The 20,010-nt window shown below is 34.0% G+C and overlaps 2 protein-coding genes across 2 annotated transcripts; one reads left to right on the top strand and one right to left on the bottom strand.

The window, feature by feature from the left end:
- Positions 1–1,100: 1,100 nt before the first annotated feature.
- Positions 1,101–6,681, top strand: LOC120151773 (SNF2 domain-containing protein CLASSY 1-like). Its single transcript, XM_039164133.1, has 7 exons — positions 1,101–1,336; positions 1,915–1,976; positions 2,342–2,589; positions 2,656–4,089; positions 4,184–4,321; positions 4,448–6,396; positions 6,512–6,681. The coding sequence occupies exons 2-6, from the start codon at positions 1,928–1,930 to the stop codon at positions 6,359–6,361; spliced, it is 3,783 nt and encodes a 1,260-aa protein (XP_039020064.1). The 5' UTR covers positions 1,101–1,336; positions 1,915–1,927; the 3' UTR covers positions 6,362–6,396; positions 6,512–6,681.
- Positions 6,682–18,817: 12,136 nt separating this feature from the next.
- LOC120151723 (LOB domain-containing protein 12-like) lies at positions 18,818–19,594 on the bottom strand. Its single transcript, XM_039164098.1, has 2 exons — positions 19,331–19,594; positions 18,818–19,241 (listed from the first exon to the last, which is right to left on the bottom strand). The coding sequence occupies exons 1-2, from the start codon at positions 19,484–19,486 to the stop codon at positions 18,849–18,851; spliced, it is 549 nt and encodes a 182-aa protein (XP_039020029.1). The 5' UTR covers positions 19,487–19,594; the 3' UTR covers positions 18,818–18,848.
- Between the last annotated feature and the right edge of the window lie 416 nt (positions 19,595–20,010).

Below are 20,010 nucleotides of genomic sequence, written 5' to 3'. Positions count from 1 at the left end.
GATATTCTCACACTCGGGGAATGACAGCTTTAAATGCAACCCGCGTCCTGCAAGACGTGAGGTACTGAAAACACGAAATTCCTATTACCCCGCGTTATGAAATATGCGAGATTGCTTTAATTCAAATTTCAAAAATTTCAAAATATACTATAATTATTTTTTTTATAAAATATCTATTTTAATTACTATATTTATATATTATTATATTTTAATTATTTATTATATTTAATAATTAATATGATTAATTATTATTATTATTATTATTATATTTATTTATTATAATAAGTTTTCATTATTTCAAATTTTACAAAATATATTATAATTATTTTTATAAAATATATATTTTAATTACTATATTTATATATTATTACATTTTAATTATTTATTATATTTAATATTATTAATTATTATTATTATTTTATTTATTTATTATAATATAATTTTTATTATTTCAAATTTTACAAAATATATTATAATTATTTTTTTATAAATTTTATATTTTAATTATTATATTATTATATTTTAATTATTTATTATATTTAATAATTAATATTATTACTTATTATTATTATTATATTTATTTATTATAATATAATTTTTGGATTATAAAAGGTATTATTAATTAAGTTGTTATATGGAATTTGAAAGAACCTCACGCTTTACAGGCCGTGAAGTCTCTATAAATCTCGTAATATTTTGAATCATAAAGAGTATCTCGCGCTTCGCAATACGCGATGTCATTTTATCTAATTATTTTATTAACTTGTCTGAAAAATACGTCTACATTGAACGTATCTCTCGTATTAAAGGGTGTGATGACTTAATACATGATTTATAAACCGGATCGTTCTATGTGGATGATTTCGGACTATTTTTAAAATAATTTCTAGAAGGTATTATTTTTTTAAATAATTATTTATTTGAGATTTTAAAAATAAATTTCCCTTTGGTGGTGGCCCTAAATATTCTGCAATGAAAACTCAACTACCAATGATGGTCAATCCCCGCTGTCCATTCACAAAACCGTCATCCCCCCATTAATACCCTCTTCTTCTTTCCTTATTTACAAATTTTGCCATCCTTGCCCGCTGCTACCTGCTGGGGCTACACCTCTTTTAACTTGTTGAGGTCATGTAAATTAACAACATAAAGTCATTTACACAGAACCCCAGATTTTCAGACACATATTTTATTTATAGAACTCTTCGCCCCCACTGTCCTTGTCTATCATTTCATCTCTGTCCCCCTTTTTTCCCCTCACTTTCTTTCAGTGTTAAATGGTTGCAGTAATCTCTTTGGAATCTGATTTGGTTTAACACCCAGATTCAGTTTTCAGGTAAATGCTAACTTCAAGCTCTCATTTTTCTCCATTGATCATCATGTCATGTCTTCAGCTGTATTCAGTTCATTTGATCATCTCAAAGAGGGCTTCTTTGTGTTCATAGTGTTCATGGAAACAGTTTTGGAATTGGAATTTTGGTAAAACTTGGATTAAACCATGCGTGAAATGGGGAGTTGCGTTTCTGTCAATTGTATAATAATATAATCTACTTTTTATGGTAAAGTCTGATATTTCTTTTGCAGTTTTTTATCAATCCCCTTTCCTTCTTCATGAAAATGGTGAAGATTTTTACTTTATAGGGAAATATTTGATTGATCCTGCTGTTTTTTTAGGTAAAGTGGAATATTTACCGTCTGCTGTTACTAGTTTTACTGGAATTTTCATGGCATTCTTAGCCTGGAAAGAAGATGTTTGTTAGATTATTACTTGTTCTATCAGTGTACTTTTTAGTTTTTACCATTCTTTTCCATGTAACCATGAGCTTGATTTTTGCTTGGATGAGCTTCAAAATGGCTTCTTTTTAATCAAGTTTTGCAGATATATGTGATTGTGATGTATTCATTTTGTTGCAGAACTGATAACACAATGAGGAAAAGGCATTTATATCACCCGGAGCATTCGTTCCACGAATATCGTAAGCATTACTACCTCCTAACAATCTGCATTTTCGGGTTCGAATCGGAACTCATCAGGTTTCAACAGATTGTGTAGCTTTCGAGTTGTTTATCATGCATGTTAGGTATATATTTGTGACATTTTGCTAGTAATGAAGGGGAATAGCCAAGTTTACCGCTTGCAAGATCGAAAAAGGTCGGTATATGGAAGATCGATCGGTCCCGATCTTTAAAGTAAATAATGATCTTCGAATGGTTGAAATTTTTAGTCTGTATAGAAGATTGATTCATCTCCATCTTGTCTCTAACATGTTACATAATGGTACTGTCATTATTCTTCACTGTTCTGTTTTTGTATTACCCTATTGATTTTCTCCCGTGACAGCATTCGAGGTCTTCATCCGAGACTCGTGGCATGCTGTGGAACTCATACGAATTAAGAAGGGATACATGACTCTACATATTATAGATGATCAATATTTGATCGAGAAGAAACCGTTCGCCGATTTTCGTGTTAGGTCTCGTCAGGCAACTTTGCCAGATTGCACTTGCTTCTTGAGGTCTGGTATTGATATATGCGTCCTTTCGTTCCCAGAGCAGACAGAGACTCAAGATGAAGACACTCCGGAGCCTGTAAGTTATACTTTCGTAAACATAGATGATTCCGGTTTCAATCTAATGACTTTGTTTCTGTTTTAGGTGTTGGTTGATGCTAAAATAAGTTCCATCGAGAGGAAGCCTCACGATTCCGAATGCTCGTGCCAGTTCTACATAAACTTCTATGTTAACCGTGCTCCTCTCGGTTCGGAGAAAGGAACTGTTAACACAGAGACTAAAGTGGTAGGAATTGATCAGATTCGTATCCTACAAAAGCTCGAAAAGCATCCATGTGATGATCAGCACTATAGATGGAATGTCTCAGAGGACTGCTCGACACTGAAGAAAACTAAGCTATTTTTGGGGAAATTCTCATCCGACATGTCGTGGCTGCTCGTTACGTCTGTTTCGAAGCAGATCGCATTCGATGTCAAGTCCGTGCAGAACAAGATTGTGTATCAAATTCTAGCTGAAGATGATGAGAGTCCCTCAAGATATAATAACTATCTCCAGGCGGTAAATATCACATCAGAGAATGGTATTTCCGTTTCCAATGTGATCAGGTTCGATCCCCTCGAAAATAATGAAGTCGATGCAGCTTTTAGAGCCGATGAGACCAAGCAATGGCCGGTTTATGATGCTATGAACTTGCGACGCTCTAAACGCAGGTTCGTGCAACCGGAGCGTTTCATTGGTCATGATGGCCCTCCAGGGACAGAGACTACATTTTATCTAACAGCTGCGCATAGAATAAGCATCCGCAGAGAAGAGCAAGACGAGCAAGAAGCGGATATGGATATGCCGATATCGCACTTGTTATGCATGAATGCGAGTCCTTCGGAGGAACTTACCCTACCTGAAACACGAGATGTCACGTCAAACAATAATAATACACCGAAGGAGGTAAAATCAGATGTGACTACTTCTAAGAAATCGAGTGGCAGAAGTCGGGGGAGACCTCGGGGGACTAATCGGAGTAAACATCAGAATGATCTTGCTATCGTTCCTGTGTCTTCCAAAACCGATGCTCTAGCCTCCGAAAACTTGCATGTCCTGAGAAGTCCGACAAATTTATCGGAAGAGATCGAACAACTCTCTACGTATTATTATAAAATGAAGTGCTGCCGTGCGAACAAGCAGAAGAAGATTTCTGCTTTAGACTATATGGATGGTGGAAATGCTTGGAAGGGAAGACCTCAACCATCGAAAGTACAGAGTAAAAGTTATCGATCTTCTCAAACACGAATGAACGATTTCGATGATCCGAAAACTTACAAAAAGACAACTCTAAGTGCCGGTGCGTACAATAAACTAATAAATTCATATATGAAGAATATTGATTCTACATCAATAAAAGACGAGTCGCACATTATCGACCGGTGGAATCAGTTTAAGGAAGCAAAAACCGCGGAAATGAATAGAAAAACAGAACCAGAACAACCACAGGTTGAGGAGGAGGAAGAAATGTCGGAAAACGAAATGTTGTGGAGAGAAATGGAACTATGTATGGCATCGACTTACTTCGACGATGACGAGGTAGAGTTTTTCGAAACTTCTGATGGATTAAATTCTTGCTTTATGTGATAATCTGTTGATGCATATGTACCTTTATAAATTGAATGATTCTCAGGCAAGAGTATCTGCCGAGTCTCTTCGGAAAGCTAGTGAAAGTTGCCGGCATGAATTCAAGCTGGACGATGAAGTCGGGGTTCTATGTCGTATCTGTGGCTTTGTTAGCACTGAAATAAAGCATGTTTCTGCACCATTTGTAAGTTCGAAACTCGAGACTGCAAGCCGTTCCGGTTACCTCATTTTATTCATCTCCTATTGCTCCATTGCATGTTATTTTTCATTGCTCTACTAGATGTGTGATAAAATGTTCTCCATTTTCTAGCTGGAACGTAAAAGCTGGATAGCAGCAGACGGTAAAACGTGCTACGAAGATGAGCCGGAGCATAAAGCAGATGAAGAAGAGGGCTTGAATCTTTTCTGCAATTACTCTTCTATAGGAACACCATTATCGGACGAAAGCGATAATGTATGGGCGCTGATCCCCGAACTTAGAAAGAAGTTACACTTCCACCAGAAAAGGGCCTTTGAATTCCTATGGCTAAATATAGCAGGTTCTTTGATACCTCAACTTATGGAACAGTCCTCAAAGAAAACCGGCGGTTGTGTAGTTTCTCATACACCGGGATCCGGTAAGACGTTTCTCATTATCGCATTCCTTGCTAGCTACTTGAAGCTATTCCCGGGAAAGAGGCCTTTGGTACTTGCTCCGAAGACAACTCTATACATTTGGTACAAGGAATTCATCAAGTGGGAAATCCCGGTACCGGTTCATTTAATTCACGGCCGTAAAAGTTATCGAGTCTTCAAGAACTCGATGAAGTTTCACGGAGTACCGAGACCTAGTCAAGATGTTATGCATGTTTTGGATTGTCTCGACAAGATACAGAAGTGGCATGCTCAACCGAGTGTTCTTGTGATGGGCTACACTTCGTTCTTGACGTTAATGCGAGAAGATGCAAAGTTCGAGCACCGAAAATTCATGGCTAAGGTGCTGCGTGAAAGTCCGGGGCTCCTGGTATTGGATGAGGGGCACAACCCGAGAAGTACTAAATCGAGGTTGAGAAAGGTTTTGATGAAAGTCGAGACAGATCTGAGGATATTGCTCTCGGGTACATTATTTCAGAACAACTTCTGTGAATATTTCAACACCCTGTGTCTCGCAAGGCCGAAATTCGTGCACGAAGTTTTGAGGCAATTAGATCCGAAATACAAGAAAAAGAAGCGGTTCGACAAAGCTCGCCATTTGTTAGAAAACCGAGCAAGAAAATTCTTCCTAGACAAAATCGCTAGGAAGATTGATGCTGGCGTCGGAGACGAGAGGCTGCAAGGTCTTAACATGTTGAGGAACATCACAAACAGATTCATCGACGTATATGAAGGCGGGAATTTCGACTGCCTCCCAGGTCTACAAATTTACACCCTAATGATGAACTCAACGGACATACAACATGAGATTTTGGTAAAACTCCACAAAATAATGTCTACATATACTGGCTATCCATTGGAATTGGAACTTCTGATAACACTCGCATCGATACATCCTAGTTTGGTCCGGACTTCGAACTGTAGTGCTAAATTTTTCAGTCCAGAAGAGTTGATGCAGCTTGAGATGATGAAGATAGATTTTAGAAAAGGTTCCAAGGTAATGTTTGTTTTGAACCTTGTTTATCGAATCATCAAGAACGAAAAGGTTCTCATCTTCTGCCACAATATCGCCCCCATTAATTTGCTTGCGGATATGTTCGAGAGAATCTTCCGATGGCGGAGGGGTAGAGAAATATTAGTCCTTACAGGGGACTTGGAGCTATTCGAGAGAGGACGAGTAATGGACAAGTTCGAGGAACCAGGTGGTGCTTCGAGGGTACTTATCGCTTCGATTACAGCATGTGCCGAAGGCATTAGTTTGACAGCCGCGTCGCGGGTGATCTTATTGGATTCGGAATGGAACCCTTCCAAGACAAAGCAGGCAATTGCGCGTGCTTTTCGGCCTGGTCAGCAAAAGGTTGTGTATGTGTATCAGCTGTTGGCAACAGGCACACTCGAGGAGGACAAGTACCGTCGGACCACATGGAAAGAATGGGTATCGAGTATGATTTTTAGCGAAGCGTTCGTCGAAGATCCGTCTCAATGGCAAGCAGAAAAGATCGAAGACGACGTATTGAGGGAGATAGTAGCAGAGGACAAAGTGAAATCATTCCATATGATCATGAAAAACGAAAAGGCCTCGACAGGTTGACGATCATAGCCTAGCTTCCCACCACAGTAATAACTGTAAGAAACTGTCACTTTTATTACAGGCTCGTCGTCAAGTCCCGGTTAAGGTCATTAAACTACTTCCGCAGCTTAACATTGTCTTCTGTTTTCGTGTTTTCATATTCGTTGACAGGAACTCCAAGGAGGAGGAACTCGAACCCCGATCGAGCATCGACTCTTCAAGGAGAGATCAACAGGTAGTGCCAAAACTTGGATTGTTCTCTCTTCAGCTTGCTTGTATTATGTTTTCGGCAATGGACCATTATCATTGTTCTTTCTACAGGTAACTTCTAACTTGTAAAATGGCATGATCTTCCTGATTAGTATCAGCTTTTAATTTCTCTTATCGGAACCTAAAATGTTGTGGATCCCATCCTAATCCTCCTGTTTTTAATCTCAATCATTTATTTTTACTCATCCAACGGTTCTAGTTCCGTAAGAAATTAAAAAAAAAAAGTTTTGCCACGGCTCTACATGCGTCAATGAAGGGGCCTTCCCCCAAATTGTTTTGGTCCAATGATAGTTTCAGTCCCTATTGGTTTAAATTTTGTTCAATTTAAATTTTTTCTTAAATTTTAAATATTTAATTTTTCCTTTTTTGAAATTAAGTAACCTAGCCTCTCTCAACATCTCAATATTCGATCTTGATTCGTCTCTATATATGCATGGTGCACTTTGATCAAAGCAAATGACCTAACTATTACTATGAACAAGTCTTAGGGATTGTTTGTTTACTTCAGAATGATTAAACGCTGAATGATTCAAATGCTAAATGATTCAGAGACTCTGTATGAATTAGTTTTGAATGTGACATGTTGTTTGATAATGTCTCTGAAGGATTCATAATGTACTTTGATACTGAATCATTCAGCACTGTTTTGTTGAATCAGTCAGCACTGAATCATTCAGAGGTGAGAAACAAACACGTTAAATGCTGAACGATTCAACATTCAACGCTGAATGATTCTATTCAGAGCCAAACAAACAGTCCCTTAATCTTCTGCAAAGATTAAAAAAATTGTTATTATTATTGTTATAATATTTAAGAGACTATAAATTCGAGTATATTTAACCATATAATAACCTTTAATTTAAAAGAATAATAATAGTTTAAATATTATATAAAAAGTTAAATTTAATTTTAATATATCTTTCGTTATGTCACTCTTAAATCAAATAAATGTCAAACATTTATAGCTATTATTTATAAAATCTCTTACTAAATTCAATAAAAAGTTAATATCATAAGTCAAGTAATACAAATTTAGTTAAAAATTACCCAAAACAAAAGTAATTTTCATATACTTTTTTATTCTATACTATATTTAAATTAAAAATTCAAAAAGAATTACCATTTTTTAGCAATAACACACGCATAAAAAAACATCAAGTTAAGGTGGTGTTTGTTTTTGCAGAGGTAAAAGGTCTGCAGTCTGCGGACCATATCCGTAGGCATCTATAGCAGAAGAGGTGGACCAAAAGTCTGCAGTCTGCAAGAAGAAGACTGTTTGTTTTTTAACGTCTGCAGACTGCTAAAATGAACTGAAATATAAATAAACTGATTTTTTAAACTTAAAAGAGTTTTGCAATACTGAGATTTAAATAATTTTAGTTTTACAATACTGAAATTTAAATAATCTATACAACTACAATAATAAATTATTTAAAATAAATCAATCCATATTTTAAAATAAATCAATCAATACTAATAAATTATTTAAAATAAATCAATCCATACTAATAAATTATTTAAAATAAATCAATTCATATCACTACAATAATAAATCAATCTATATTTTAAAATAAATCAATACATACAAATAAATTATTTAAAATAAATCAATACATGCTAATAAATTATTTAAAATAAATCAATCCATATTTTAAAATAAATCAATCCATACTAATAAATTATTTAAAATAAATCAATCTATACAACTACAATAATAAATCAATCCATACTAATAAATTATTTAAAATAAATCAATCCATATTTTAAAATAAATCAATTCATACTAATAAATTATTTAAAATAAATCAATCCATATTTTAAAATAAATCAATCCATACTAATAAATTATTTAAAATAAATCAATCTATACTAATAAATTATTTAAAATATATCAATCTATATTTTAAAATAAATCAATCTATACTAATAAATTATTTAAAATAAATCAATCCATATTTTAAAATAAATCAATCCATACTAATAAATTATTTAAAATAAATTATTTTAAAATAAATCAATCTATATTTTATAATAATTTATTTTAAAATAAATTATTTTAAAATAAATTATTTTATAATAAATTATTTTAACATAAATTATTTTAAAATAAATAACCTTATTAAATTATTTTAAAATAAATAAACTTATTAAATTATTTAAAATTATTTTAATAAATAACTATATTTTATAATTGTTCTTGAAGAGGTTTGAAGACCTTTGAAGGCATAAAACCAAGTCTGCACTAAGAAGAACTCGCGCAGACGTTTGAAAGGCTTATGTCTTCTAAAAAACAAACAGTCTGTGAATGTCTACGCGTGGTCTGCGCGACGCAGACATAAGTGGTTTGAAGAGCTTGCACAATGAAAACAAACACCACCTAAGTTATTTTCCTTTATCATCTACACTATAATAATTTAGGGTAGAGTACATAAATGATCCCTTGATTATAAGATATTATTTTATTAAGTCCCATGACTATTAAAAATTACAAATTAGTTCTATGATTATAGAGAGTTGCTTTGTTGAGTACCTTGACTGTTAAAAGTTATAAAATGGTCACTCGACTATTCATATGTTTTAAACTTGTCCTTTTTTCCATTAAAAATTTGATGGTAATATGAGTTGTATGATCACATGCTGACCGAGATATGATAAATTTGATCTCATGATCTTAAACAACCATCATATCCCAGTTAATACGTTAACGTCCAATTCAGATAATCATTAATTTTTTAACAGAAAATGATGAGTTTGGAACATAATGGATATTCAAGTGATCATTTTGTAACTTTTAATAGTAGATGGACTCAACAAAACAACTCCTTATAGTCGAGGGACCATTTTATAATTTTTAATAGTAAGGATCCAATGTATAGTTTTTAATAGTTAAGGGACTCAATAAAGCAATATTCTATAATCGAGAAACCATTTTTATTGTCACGGGTAGTGATCTTTGGGTCCGAGACATTGATGCAAGTGTCTGTTAAAGAGATTCTATGCAGAGTATAGGCTTGCCAAGGCCACTAGACTTGGCCCATCACTTGGAGAATAATGTGGAGCCCGTTCACATTGGCCGTGCAAAAAAGGAAAGTGACATTATATCTGAAGATGATCACAGGAGCTCGGTAATTATGGCAAGAGAACAATTCATGAAGATATTGTGGAAGAATCTCACCATATCCAATGTGAACACCTATCCAAAGAAAGAATCATACTAATGGATGTAATTAGATATGATTGGGTTGAGTTTTCTTGATTTAGGGAATTTTGTATTAATTTGGCATATCTTAGCCATTGATGTAAATCGATCTAGGTCATTGATTGAGAGGGTGATCAACTATAAATAGAGAGTATCTCCTTCTCATTTGTATTCATTCATCCATTCCATTCATTCTTTTTGGAGAGTAACAAAGCTCTGAGGCATTTACTACTGTTCTTTTGTTCTTTATTCTTTATTCCCTTGGTGCTTGTTGCCTCTCTTGGTGGCCAGGAGTAGTCACATTTGTGTTTGTACTTCCACACCACAGTCCAATCTTAGTGGCTTAAAGTAGCCACGTTGGTGTTAAAGATTCCAGATCCTAGAAGCCTTGAAGGCTTGGTTCTAACCTTGGTAAGTTTTTATGCTCACTAGGCTTGGGTAAGGCTTACTTAGTCGCAGAGAAGACTCAGAATTGTCAAGAAGCGTCTAAGGTTGCACGTCCAGTTAGACCTTAACTCTAATATTGCGACAGTTTCGGCTTGAATGTTATGAGGACGTGACAAGTTGTAGCAGAGCGATTCGTTATGGGAAAACAACGATTGTTTTGTCCGTGTTTTGTGGAAGTGGTAAACTAGGTAAGTTTGATTTATTTATTGTATTGTCAATTTACTTTGGTAATTGAATTGGCAAGGATTTGTGTTCGAGCTAGTCAAGGGTGATTGAACTCGTTTGTGACAAAGAGTGAGAGATGAGGCATAAGAGATTTAGGATTAAAGATTTAGGATATTTAGAGATTTGGGATTTTTTTTAACTTGAGAGAAGTTAGGTTTTTTTATAAATATAATAATATTTTACCTTTTTTAAAAAATAAATTTCAAAATTATTATAATGTGACACGTGTCACTTAACGGAGAAAATTAATTATTGTTACGATCCGAGCACCTAAAGTGGTAACATTTGTAACGTTAAACACATGGATCATTCAAAAAATAATTTAGGCACCTATTCGTGAAAAATGATATAGTTTAGGTACTTATTTTATAATTAAGCCCTAAAATTTTCAATTAAGAATCTAATTCAATCAATCCAAATACAAACATATTTTCTACATTAGGCTTAGTTGAACCAACCATCAATAACCCATCAATACAAAATAATAAAGAGAGAAGAGCCCAGATCAATGTGGGCCCCGAGTACAGCAGACACGTGGACTAATTGCAGCTTATAGTAGTTACCACAACATCCTAATATTCTTTTTTTATACTTAATTAAAACAGACCCCTTACTTGCAACCCACCACGAAACGACGAGTATTATATTACAAAAACATGATAAAAAATGTGGTAGGTTAAAGGTAAGAATATTCTTAGAAATTCTAAATTTATATATTAATTAGATATTCTTTTATATTTTTCTTATTAATAATTTTAGTTTATATCATTTAAAAATTTATAATTTTACATCCTTAATTTTTTTAATGACAGAATATTACATTGGTCTTTAGTTTATATACATACATCCATGAATCAACTTATCTCAATGGTTAAAGGAATTAGTTTTTAGAGGTCACGAGTTTGACCACCAGTAGGTATAACAGTGTGATTGAACGTTCATTGGTAAATGATTAATTGTATTTAGAATATATATATTAATTTATAACCTTAGCTTTATATATATATATATATATATATATATATATATATATATTATAGTCACGGTGGCATCCGAAATCATCTCAATGGGTTGTTATTTCGCTATTGTTCCTCTATTTTAATTAAAAAAACAGTTTTTTTTTAGAATAAACTCATTTAAAAAAATTCACCTTCGCGATACCCACAATAACTATAATAACATCCGTTATATCCACAACCACGATAGACGTAACGTGACTGAAAATACAATCGTAATCGAAATTTAAATCCTTGCTTAATCCAAAGGATCAATGAGATTTGAAACAAGTTCATCTTGGATTTCGATGGAGAAAACTTAAGATTAGCCAAAGAAACCCTCTTTAGTAATTTGATTGGGGACTTGAACACCAAAAGGGAAGCCGCTTGCAAACATATGTGGGCAACATTCAATTTGATCGCCTCCATTGTTGACAAAATTACAACTAGGGAAGGCAACTCAACCCGAACCCGACCTGACCAGGTTGGATTTTTTTTAAAAAAAATTCGGATTCGGGTCAGGTTTTTTTAATGCACTGTTCAGGTCGGTCGGATTTAGGGTGAAAAAATCCGACCCGACCGACCCGAAATATATATAATTTTACTTATATATTTAGGGATAAATACAATATTACCCCTCTATATATAATTTTTTCAATTAAATCAATGTTTTTATTGAATAAAAATATATATATTTTTAATTATTTCGGGTCGGGTCGGATCGAATTTCTAAGTCATACATTCGGGTCGGGTGAAACCTTACTTTCTTCGGGTCGGGTTGGGTCATGGGTGGAGGACCATTCCTTCTCGGGTCGGGTGACCCAAAAACCCGACCCGACCCGACCTATTACCATCCCTAATTACAACCACGAAAAAGGGAAACTACACATCAATAATAAGTTCTATTCCATGTATTTAGAGACAAATATAATATTTTATATTATAAGTCGAATTTTAAAAAAGAAAAAAATATGAAATCTATAAATATTAAAATAAATTTTTAATAAAAAATACATAAATATAAAAAAACTTAAATGATATACAGACGAGTAGGTTAGGCCTGCGACAATTTAGATTCGGTCCATTAAGCATAACGTCTCTTCCACGTGTATGTTGTCACTTGACTCTATCGTCTTTGGAATATATAATGAAAAGGTCAATCTAAAATCAAGACCGAAGAATGAACAAGCACTATAATAAGGAAATGATGAGTAAAAACGTCATCTAAGGAAGGTACACGCTCAAAGAAGTGTAGAAGAGCACATGCCACTAAATAGGACAATTTAACCCGAATTCGATGGGCTCAGGTCCGATTAAAAAGGATCAGATTTTTTTTAAAAAAATTTAAGGTCTGAATTGGGTCAGGTCGGGTGGAAGGTGAAAAACTCCGATCTGATCCGATCTGACCCGACGTGAGAATAATAATTTAATTTTCTTAAAATTTTTATTATTTTTTAATTAAGATCTTATTTTATATCGGGTCGGGTGAGATTTATATTCTAAAATTTCGGATCGGGTCGGGTTCGGGTGGAGGATGCATATTTTTCAGGTCGGGTCGGGTTGACCAAAAACCCGACCTTAACCCGACACGTTGCCATCTCTACATGCCACACCAATCTGACTCAAAAGAACGTGTGGTGTGTTAGAACCAATTCATAATAAATATCAAATCAAAACTTGAGATATATTATATTAAATCATCAATAATAAAATATTAGATGCAGAAGTTTACTTGAATTAATTGATAGGATGAAACCTTTGAGTATTTTGTTGGTGTGATCTTTCAAGAATATATGTTTGTTTTTATTGTAAAAATTCTCTAACGGGATAAGAGTAATACAAGTTAACATATTTCTTGGGAACCACTATCTTTATATAGAATGATATTAGGTGACAATACATATGTACTGTGATCAAATATTAAAAATCGGAGGCTTAATTGATTGGACAAAATTTTAAAATATGAAAATATTTTATTATTTAATTTAAAATATTGGCTGATATGCATTGATATAAACCGATATTGACAAAAATATACAGATCCATTGCACAGGAACAAAAAGGATTAGCAATGAATGGCAGAGAAAGCAAATGGTGTTTGGAGATAATTTGGAATTATTTTTATTATGAGACCGGCCGAGTAACCATAGGGCACGGCAATTGGCACACCCACAATTCACAATCGAACCAAGCACTATGTTCATATGCAGTTAACCTCTTCTTCAACCAATCGTCAATTTTCTCCCCTGAAATCCGAGATGAACATGCTTCGGATCTCACTAACTCGTTGGATTCAAGCCTGGACCGTGCTAGTGTTTGGAGTAAGTTGCCGAGATTTATAGAAAGAGTTCCTGGACGGGCACAATGCTGCTCGGAAAGACGTCGGTGTTCGCCACATGAACTGGGACAATGTGTTGGCGGACTTGGCATTGAATTACTCTCAAGGACAGATCAACAATTGCATAGAACTAAACCTTGCAGTGGTCCCTTCGGGTCGGAATCTTGCTTGGGGCGACAAAAACGGTCTTTCCGCAACTGAAACTGTCCGGCTTTGGGTGGCTCAGAAGAAGTATTACAGCTTGGAATCCGGTGTTTGTGCTCAAGACCAGATATGAGGACGTTATACTCAAGTAACTTGGATCAATTCGACTCGACTCGGATGTGCTGAAGTTAGATGCAATAACAGTAGTGGAACTTTGATTGCTTGTTATTATTACCCTGCTGGTAATATTCCTGGAAAGCGTCCAACTGATGGAATTCAATCCCTTGTTCAATCACATGATGTTGCTCCCATGAGTCCCACATCCTCATCACCTTTTACTCAGTTAACTTGGGTTCATTCGACTCAATGGAAAAGCAAATCCATTGCATCATTAGTCAATGGAACTCCTACTCGTTTACGAGTTCATGCCGAACGGAAGCTTAGACACACATCTTTTCAGAGGCAAAACCTCATTGACATGGGAAACCAGATACAAAATCGTGCAAGACTTGGCATCAGCATTGCTATACCTGCATAAAGGAGATAATTGTGTACTCCATAGGGATATCAAAACCAACAACATCACGTTGGATTCAAGCTTCAATGCTAAACTCGGAGACTTCGGATTAGCTCGTCTAGTGGATCATTAGGAAGGGCTAAAAAACACTCTTTTAGCCGGCACCATGGGTACATCGCTCCGGAGTGCCTGTCGTCGGGAAAGGCCAGTAAGAAATCCGATGTCTACAGTTTCGGAGTAGTGGCATTAGAGATTACTTGTGGTAGAAGATCAATTGAACCTAAATTTCAAGACTTTGAGGCTGTGTTAGTGCCTTGGGTGTGGGAATCATATGGAAAAGGAAACGTTCTCGATGTGGCTGACCACAAAATGGAAATGGGGTTCGACCCTAAACAGATGGAATGTTCGGTGATAGTTGGGCTGTGGTGTGCCCATCCGAACCAAGATCAAGACCATCGATCAGGCAAGTCATTCAAGCCAAAATTATTTGTGTTTGAATTATTTTAAATGTGAATTAATTTTGAGTTCGAATCAAATCAAATTTAAATTGTATAAGTTAATTTATGACTTTTGTCTCATTAAATTTATATTATTTTTATAATTTCTTAATTGAATTGACATCCGATTGATTCTGAGATCAACTTATAAGGAGCATTAATAAAAATAGTACAATTTTTTCATTGCAGATAGTATATAGTTAAGTGTTCTTTAATATACAACTTATTGCAAGGTTAAAGTTTGAGTATATATTTATTATTGGCATAATATCAAAATTAGCCTCCAAAGTTTATCAAAATGTTCATTTTACCCCCAACATTTCATTTTAGGACAAAAAAACCCAACATTTGATAAAATAACCACTTTGTCCCTTACTTTTTATTCTTGGACGTTTTAGCCCTAAACATTTCACTTTAAGTTAAAAAGGCGTTTATTTTAGAGCGTTAATTGTGTGTTAACTAATGGTTTTCGTCTATAGAGGTAACTTTTTGCACTAAAGTGAAACATTGGGGGCTAAAATGTTCCAAAAAAAAGAATATGGGTCAAAATGACTAGTTTAGTAAATGTTGGGGGCTATTTTTGGCATTAAACCTTTTTATTTCAAAAAAAGTTTGATATAAATAGATAAACTATCTTTCTAGTCATCAAACTTTAGTTTCAATATTAAGTTTGTTATAAAATTTTAAAAAGTTTCAATTTTAAAACTAAACTTTTGATATTGATAATTTTTATCATTGGGCCATCAAATTATTAATAGATGCATGACGAGGTAGTTTAGGGTTAATGTGGAAATTAAAAATAACATTTTATTTAATCTCATCATATTTATTTTGGACGGACACCTAAAATGATCATTCTCAAATATCATTCAGAACCACTTTACATATCGATAAATTTGTACTATTATTATTTCTTACTGATTTGTCGATTTAATTTATTTTTCAAAATCTCTTTAAAATTCACAAAATTAAACAAAAAAATTACCTTTTATAAGAAAAAATAATTCGAGAAAAGAGAGATAAAGTTGAAAATGGGAACCACATTTGCTTGGAAGTATTAACCTCGAGCAGTCCACGCCCACAACAGATAAAAACAAAGTTTATTTCTCTCTTTCCCCACTACTATCTTATCTTTGTCCCCGTAGGCAAAGTAAGTTACCTTTGTCTTCTTATGTCTGTCCAATTTAGGGTTTCTTTTTTAAAATCTAGCCTTTCTTCCTTTACCTATGAATGGAGGGTAGAAGCTTCATGGACATGCATTTAGCCAAATTCAATCCATTTTATACCTAAACCCCACATTTAATATCAATTAGGTTGTCATTTTCAAGTATTGATTTCTTGTTTTTTATGCAACAAATATCTTTTCTAATTGTAATAGAAAAATGATTACATGCATCAAGTTGGTAGATATTATTAAGGATTTGAAATTCTAAATAATCAACAACACGTTGGTTTAGTAGGATAAATATTAGATTTTTTAAGATTAAAAGTTCAAACTTTAGTGTTTACGAATGAAGTTAATTGGATTAATAGAGTTGTCCTCAAAATAGGCCTCTACAAAAGTCGATCGGGTTTAGTTGGTCAATAGCTCATATACTAGTAAATAATTCAAAAAAATAATAAATAAAAATTTTGAATTTTTGGGAAATTCATAAAATCAAATTTGGCAAAGGTTGATTTAATTATGAAGTGAGCAAAGCCGATTCGAATAAACTTTGAGTAAGACTCAAAATAAAATCAAGTTCAAATCGAGTTGTATTTTGCAACTCGAATAACTCAAAATTTTTAGTAATTAGTCGATTGATTTTTAAGTTTGAATCGAGTCTTTCATCTTTGTATGATATATGTATATCACATATGCAAAAATATGAAGAAATGTATTTGTATTGTATATATGGTTATAGAAAGTCATTTAAATTGGAATCAAATAATATTATAAATATTTACAATTAAATTTAAACAGAAGCTTAAAAAATCAACTACAAATTGTAAAGTAGGACTCGTCAACTCAAATAACTCAAAAGTTTTTAACTCGACTCGACTTGATCGAATGCTCATCCCTAAATTTAATTAATTAGAAGAATGCTTTCCACTTTAAGCAAAACAATCTGAGAAATATACGACTAGGGTTTTTGGTTAATTATTTCATATATTTGAGGTGAAAACTAATTCGATTATATCATATTTTAATTTTTTTAAAACATCCATGATAATTTGATTTAGTTTGATTTTCAATTTTTATATTGATTTTTAGACTTGATTTTAATAAATTATATATTTTTATGGTTGTTTACATTATTTGGTATAGTTTTAAAGTTTTTTTTCCATAAATATATTAAAAAAATCTTTCTAGTAAATAAAAATGATTAATAATTTTTATATATTTTTTAAGTTATTTTCACTATTCAAAATATAAAATATTTATTTTATAATTATAAAAAAAAGAAAAAATAAAATTCAATTTGATTCATGTGATCACAATTTTTAAGCTTACTAACTATCATGGGAGAAACAAGGATGTAGGAGGGGCCAAGTTGTTTATTTATTTTTACAACTAACAGGGTTCTAAAAGTTAATTAAATCATAAAATAGGGTTGTATTTTAATTTTACTAATTTTAAAATTAAAATATCATAAAAATAATTAAATTGAAAAAAATTGAAAACCAAAACTTAAATTTATTAAATTTAAAACCGATAGGGATCTTAAAAATAATTAAACCATAAGCTTCTTATAAGAATCACGACTTAATTTCAATTATTACAAATCTTCGTACTATATTCACCGGTGAATATAGGGTTGTGTTTGAGATCTGGCTAGGTTTCTGGGTTTTTAGGGTTTTGTGGGTTCGCTTTTGTGGCTGTGGTTTGCTTCTTTTGTTTCTTTAGCTTTGTTCTTTTCTTAGGGGATGAGTTTCATGAATTGACGCTCTTAATTTAGGGCAAAGGATGATCAGTCGTTGAAGTCCTTCCCTCCGATTCTTGTTGATGGTGCGATGAAGATTAAGCCTCCTTTGGAGGATTTTGATGAGGGGCTTAAGGTGTGGCAGAACTTTTTGGTTGCCCAATTTATCGATGCTCCACCGAATCTCTCTTCTCTGCAGAGTCTGATCAAGCAAATTTGGGGTCGATGTGGAGAGATTGTGGTGAACCCGGCGGGGGATAATATTTTTCTTTTGCAATTTGTGAGTGAGGACTCTTGCAATTAGGTATTGGATAATCGCCCTTGACATATCCTAAATAAACCCCTTATTCTACGAAATGGGCTCCCAATCTCAAGTCGTTAAAGTTCAACTTGGATAGGTTACCTACTTGGGCGCATTTGTACGGAGTGCCTCTGGAGTTGTTCATGAATTTGGGGCTTTGCTACATTTTCAGTGTCTTTAGGACTACTTTGTACATGGACAGTGTCACGGATGGGAGGCGAGAGTGTCCTATGCGATGGTGTGCATGGAGGTTGTTGCGGGGTCTAAATTTCCTAAGTCTATTGATGTTAAGTTGCGAGATGGTTCTTTTGCATCCATCGAAGTGGAGGTACCTTGGTTGCCTTTTAGCTGCTTGCATTGTTGTGTCTTTGGCCATAATGATAGGTATTTCTCTCATAAGAAGCAAGGTTCTCGGGTTTGGGTTTAGAAGAAACAAGAGGCTGCCGCTGTTGAAGTTGATAAGGGGAAACAAGTGGCTGTTGATTTTGTGTCCTGCTCTGGAGTTGGCGAATCGAGTGGACTAGCTGCTTCGGGCTTAATCGAGATGGTGGTTGGTTCGAGTTATATGTTAAATATATATATATATATATATATATATATATATATTATCATGAAATATTTGTTAAATAATAGTTAAAATTAAAAAGGAGAAAGTAAGTGGAGGTTTTATTATTAAGAAACCATGTCACCAAAGTTGGTCTCTCTCTTGAGAGAATATTGATCATGAACTACATTGCTAGAATTGATGAACTGATGGTGGTGGTGATTGCGGAGAAGACACTGTTTATCGTCGTCCTCCTCCGACAATTGACCGACGGTGCCGCCGCCATGGGCAGCAGTTGGAACCGGTAGCTGTTGAACCATCGGGACGTCATCGACCCGTTGCTGCATCTGGATACAAAGTATCTCCGCTTGAGCCACGGCCAGCTGCATTTGGAGCTCCGACACCTGGTTCTGCAAAAACGATATGGCCCCTACACACCCGTAAACCGGATCTCTCACCCTCGCGTTCGCCTCGTACACCAAGCTGCTCACCGCGTCCGCCCTTTGTTGCACCGGCACCTCCTGAAAATATCAACTTATCGTATAATTTAAAATATTTTCTATAGATAATCTAATCACGAAATTTCTAATATAACTTGTTGAGTTCGTACATGAAGCATTTTGCTGACATTGCTGGCACCGAAAACCTTGTGAACGATGGCGAACTTGTGGGGGTCGTCGGAAGGGAAGTAAGGGGCGAAGATGCAGTCCTTGGCACACCGGCGACGAAGCAACTTGCAGGAAGCGCATGGTGAATTTCCCCCCATCCTTGGGAACTCAAAGACTGGAACTTTTTTGATGGTTTTGTGAAGAAAGTACAAGAGAAAAAGAAATTAAGCAACTTAGAGATGATAGCTAACAAAGAGTGTGTGAACAAAGGCACAGACTTGCAGTAATTTAGAGGTTTATGCATATTTATAATAGACAAAGAATATGTGTGCCCCAATTGTTCCATTGATCAATTATGATAAGATTGAAAGTTATCTTTGAATATATACGATATTATAGTTACTCGATATTATAGCAACTGTTGACTCACAATTGCTCAATATTTTGTTGAGTTCATATAGGTCCAAAATAGAATCATCGGGTGAATAAAAACCATGATTTCTTAAGAAGAAAAAAATGAAATAAAGAACTTCCCAATCCACTTCAAGAAAAGGACAAGGAAAGTTTGAGCACTGAGAGGCATACTTAGAACCCCCAAGATAATTAAATATCCTAAACCCTTGATTAAATTTTAATTAATTTATTCAAGAGACGAATTATTAATATAATTCGACTTCTATTA

The sequence above is a fragment of the Hibiscus syriacus genome, unplaced genomic scaffold, assembly GCF_006381635.1.
Source record: "Hibiscus syriacus cultivar Baekdansim isolate YM2019G1 unplaced genomic scaffold, ASM638163v2 tig00111069_pilon, whole genome shotgun sequence".
Classification (NCBI taxonomy): domain Eukaryota; kingdom Viridiplantae; phylum Streptophyta; class Magnoliopsida; order Malvales; family Malvaceae; genus Hibiscus; species Hibiscus syriacus.
The sequence above is the reverse complement of the archived record's forward strand: the minus strand, read 5'-3'. Positions and strand labels throughout refer to the sequence as shown.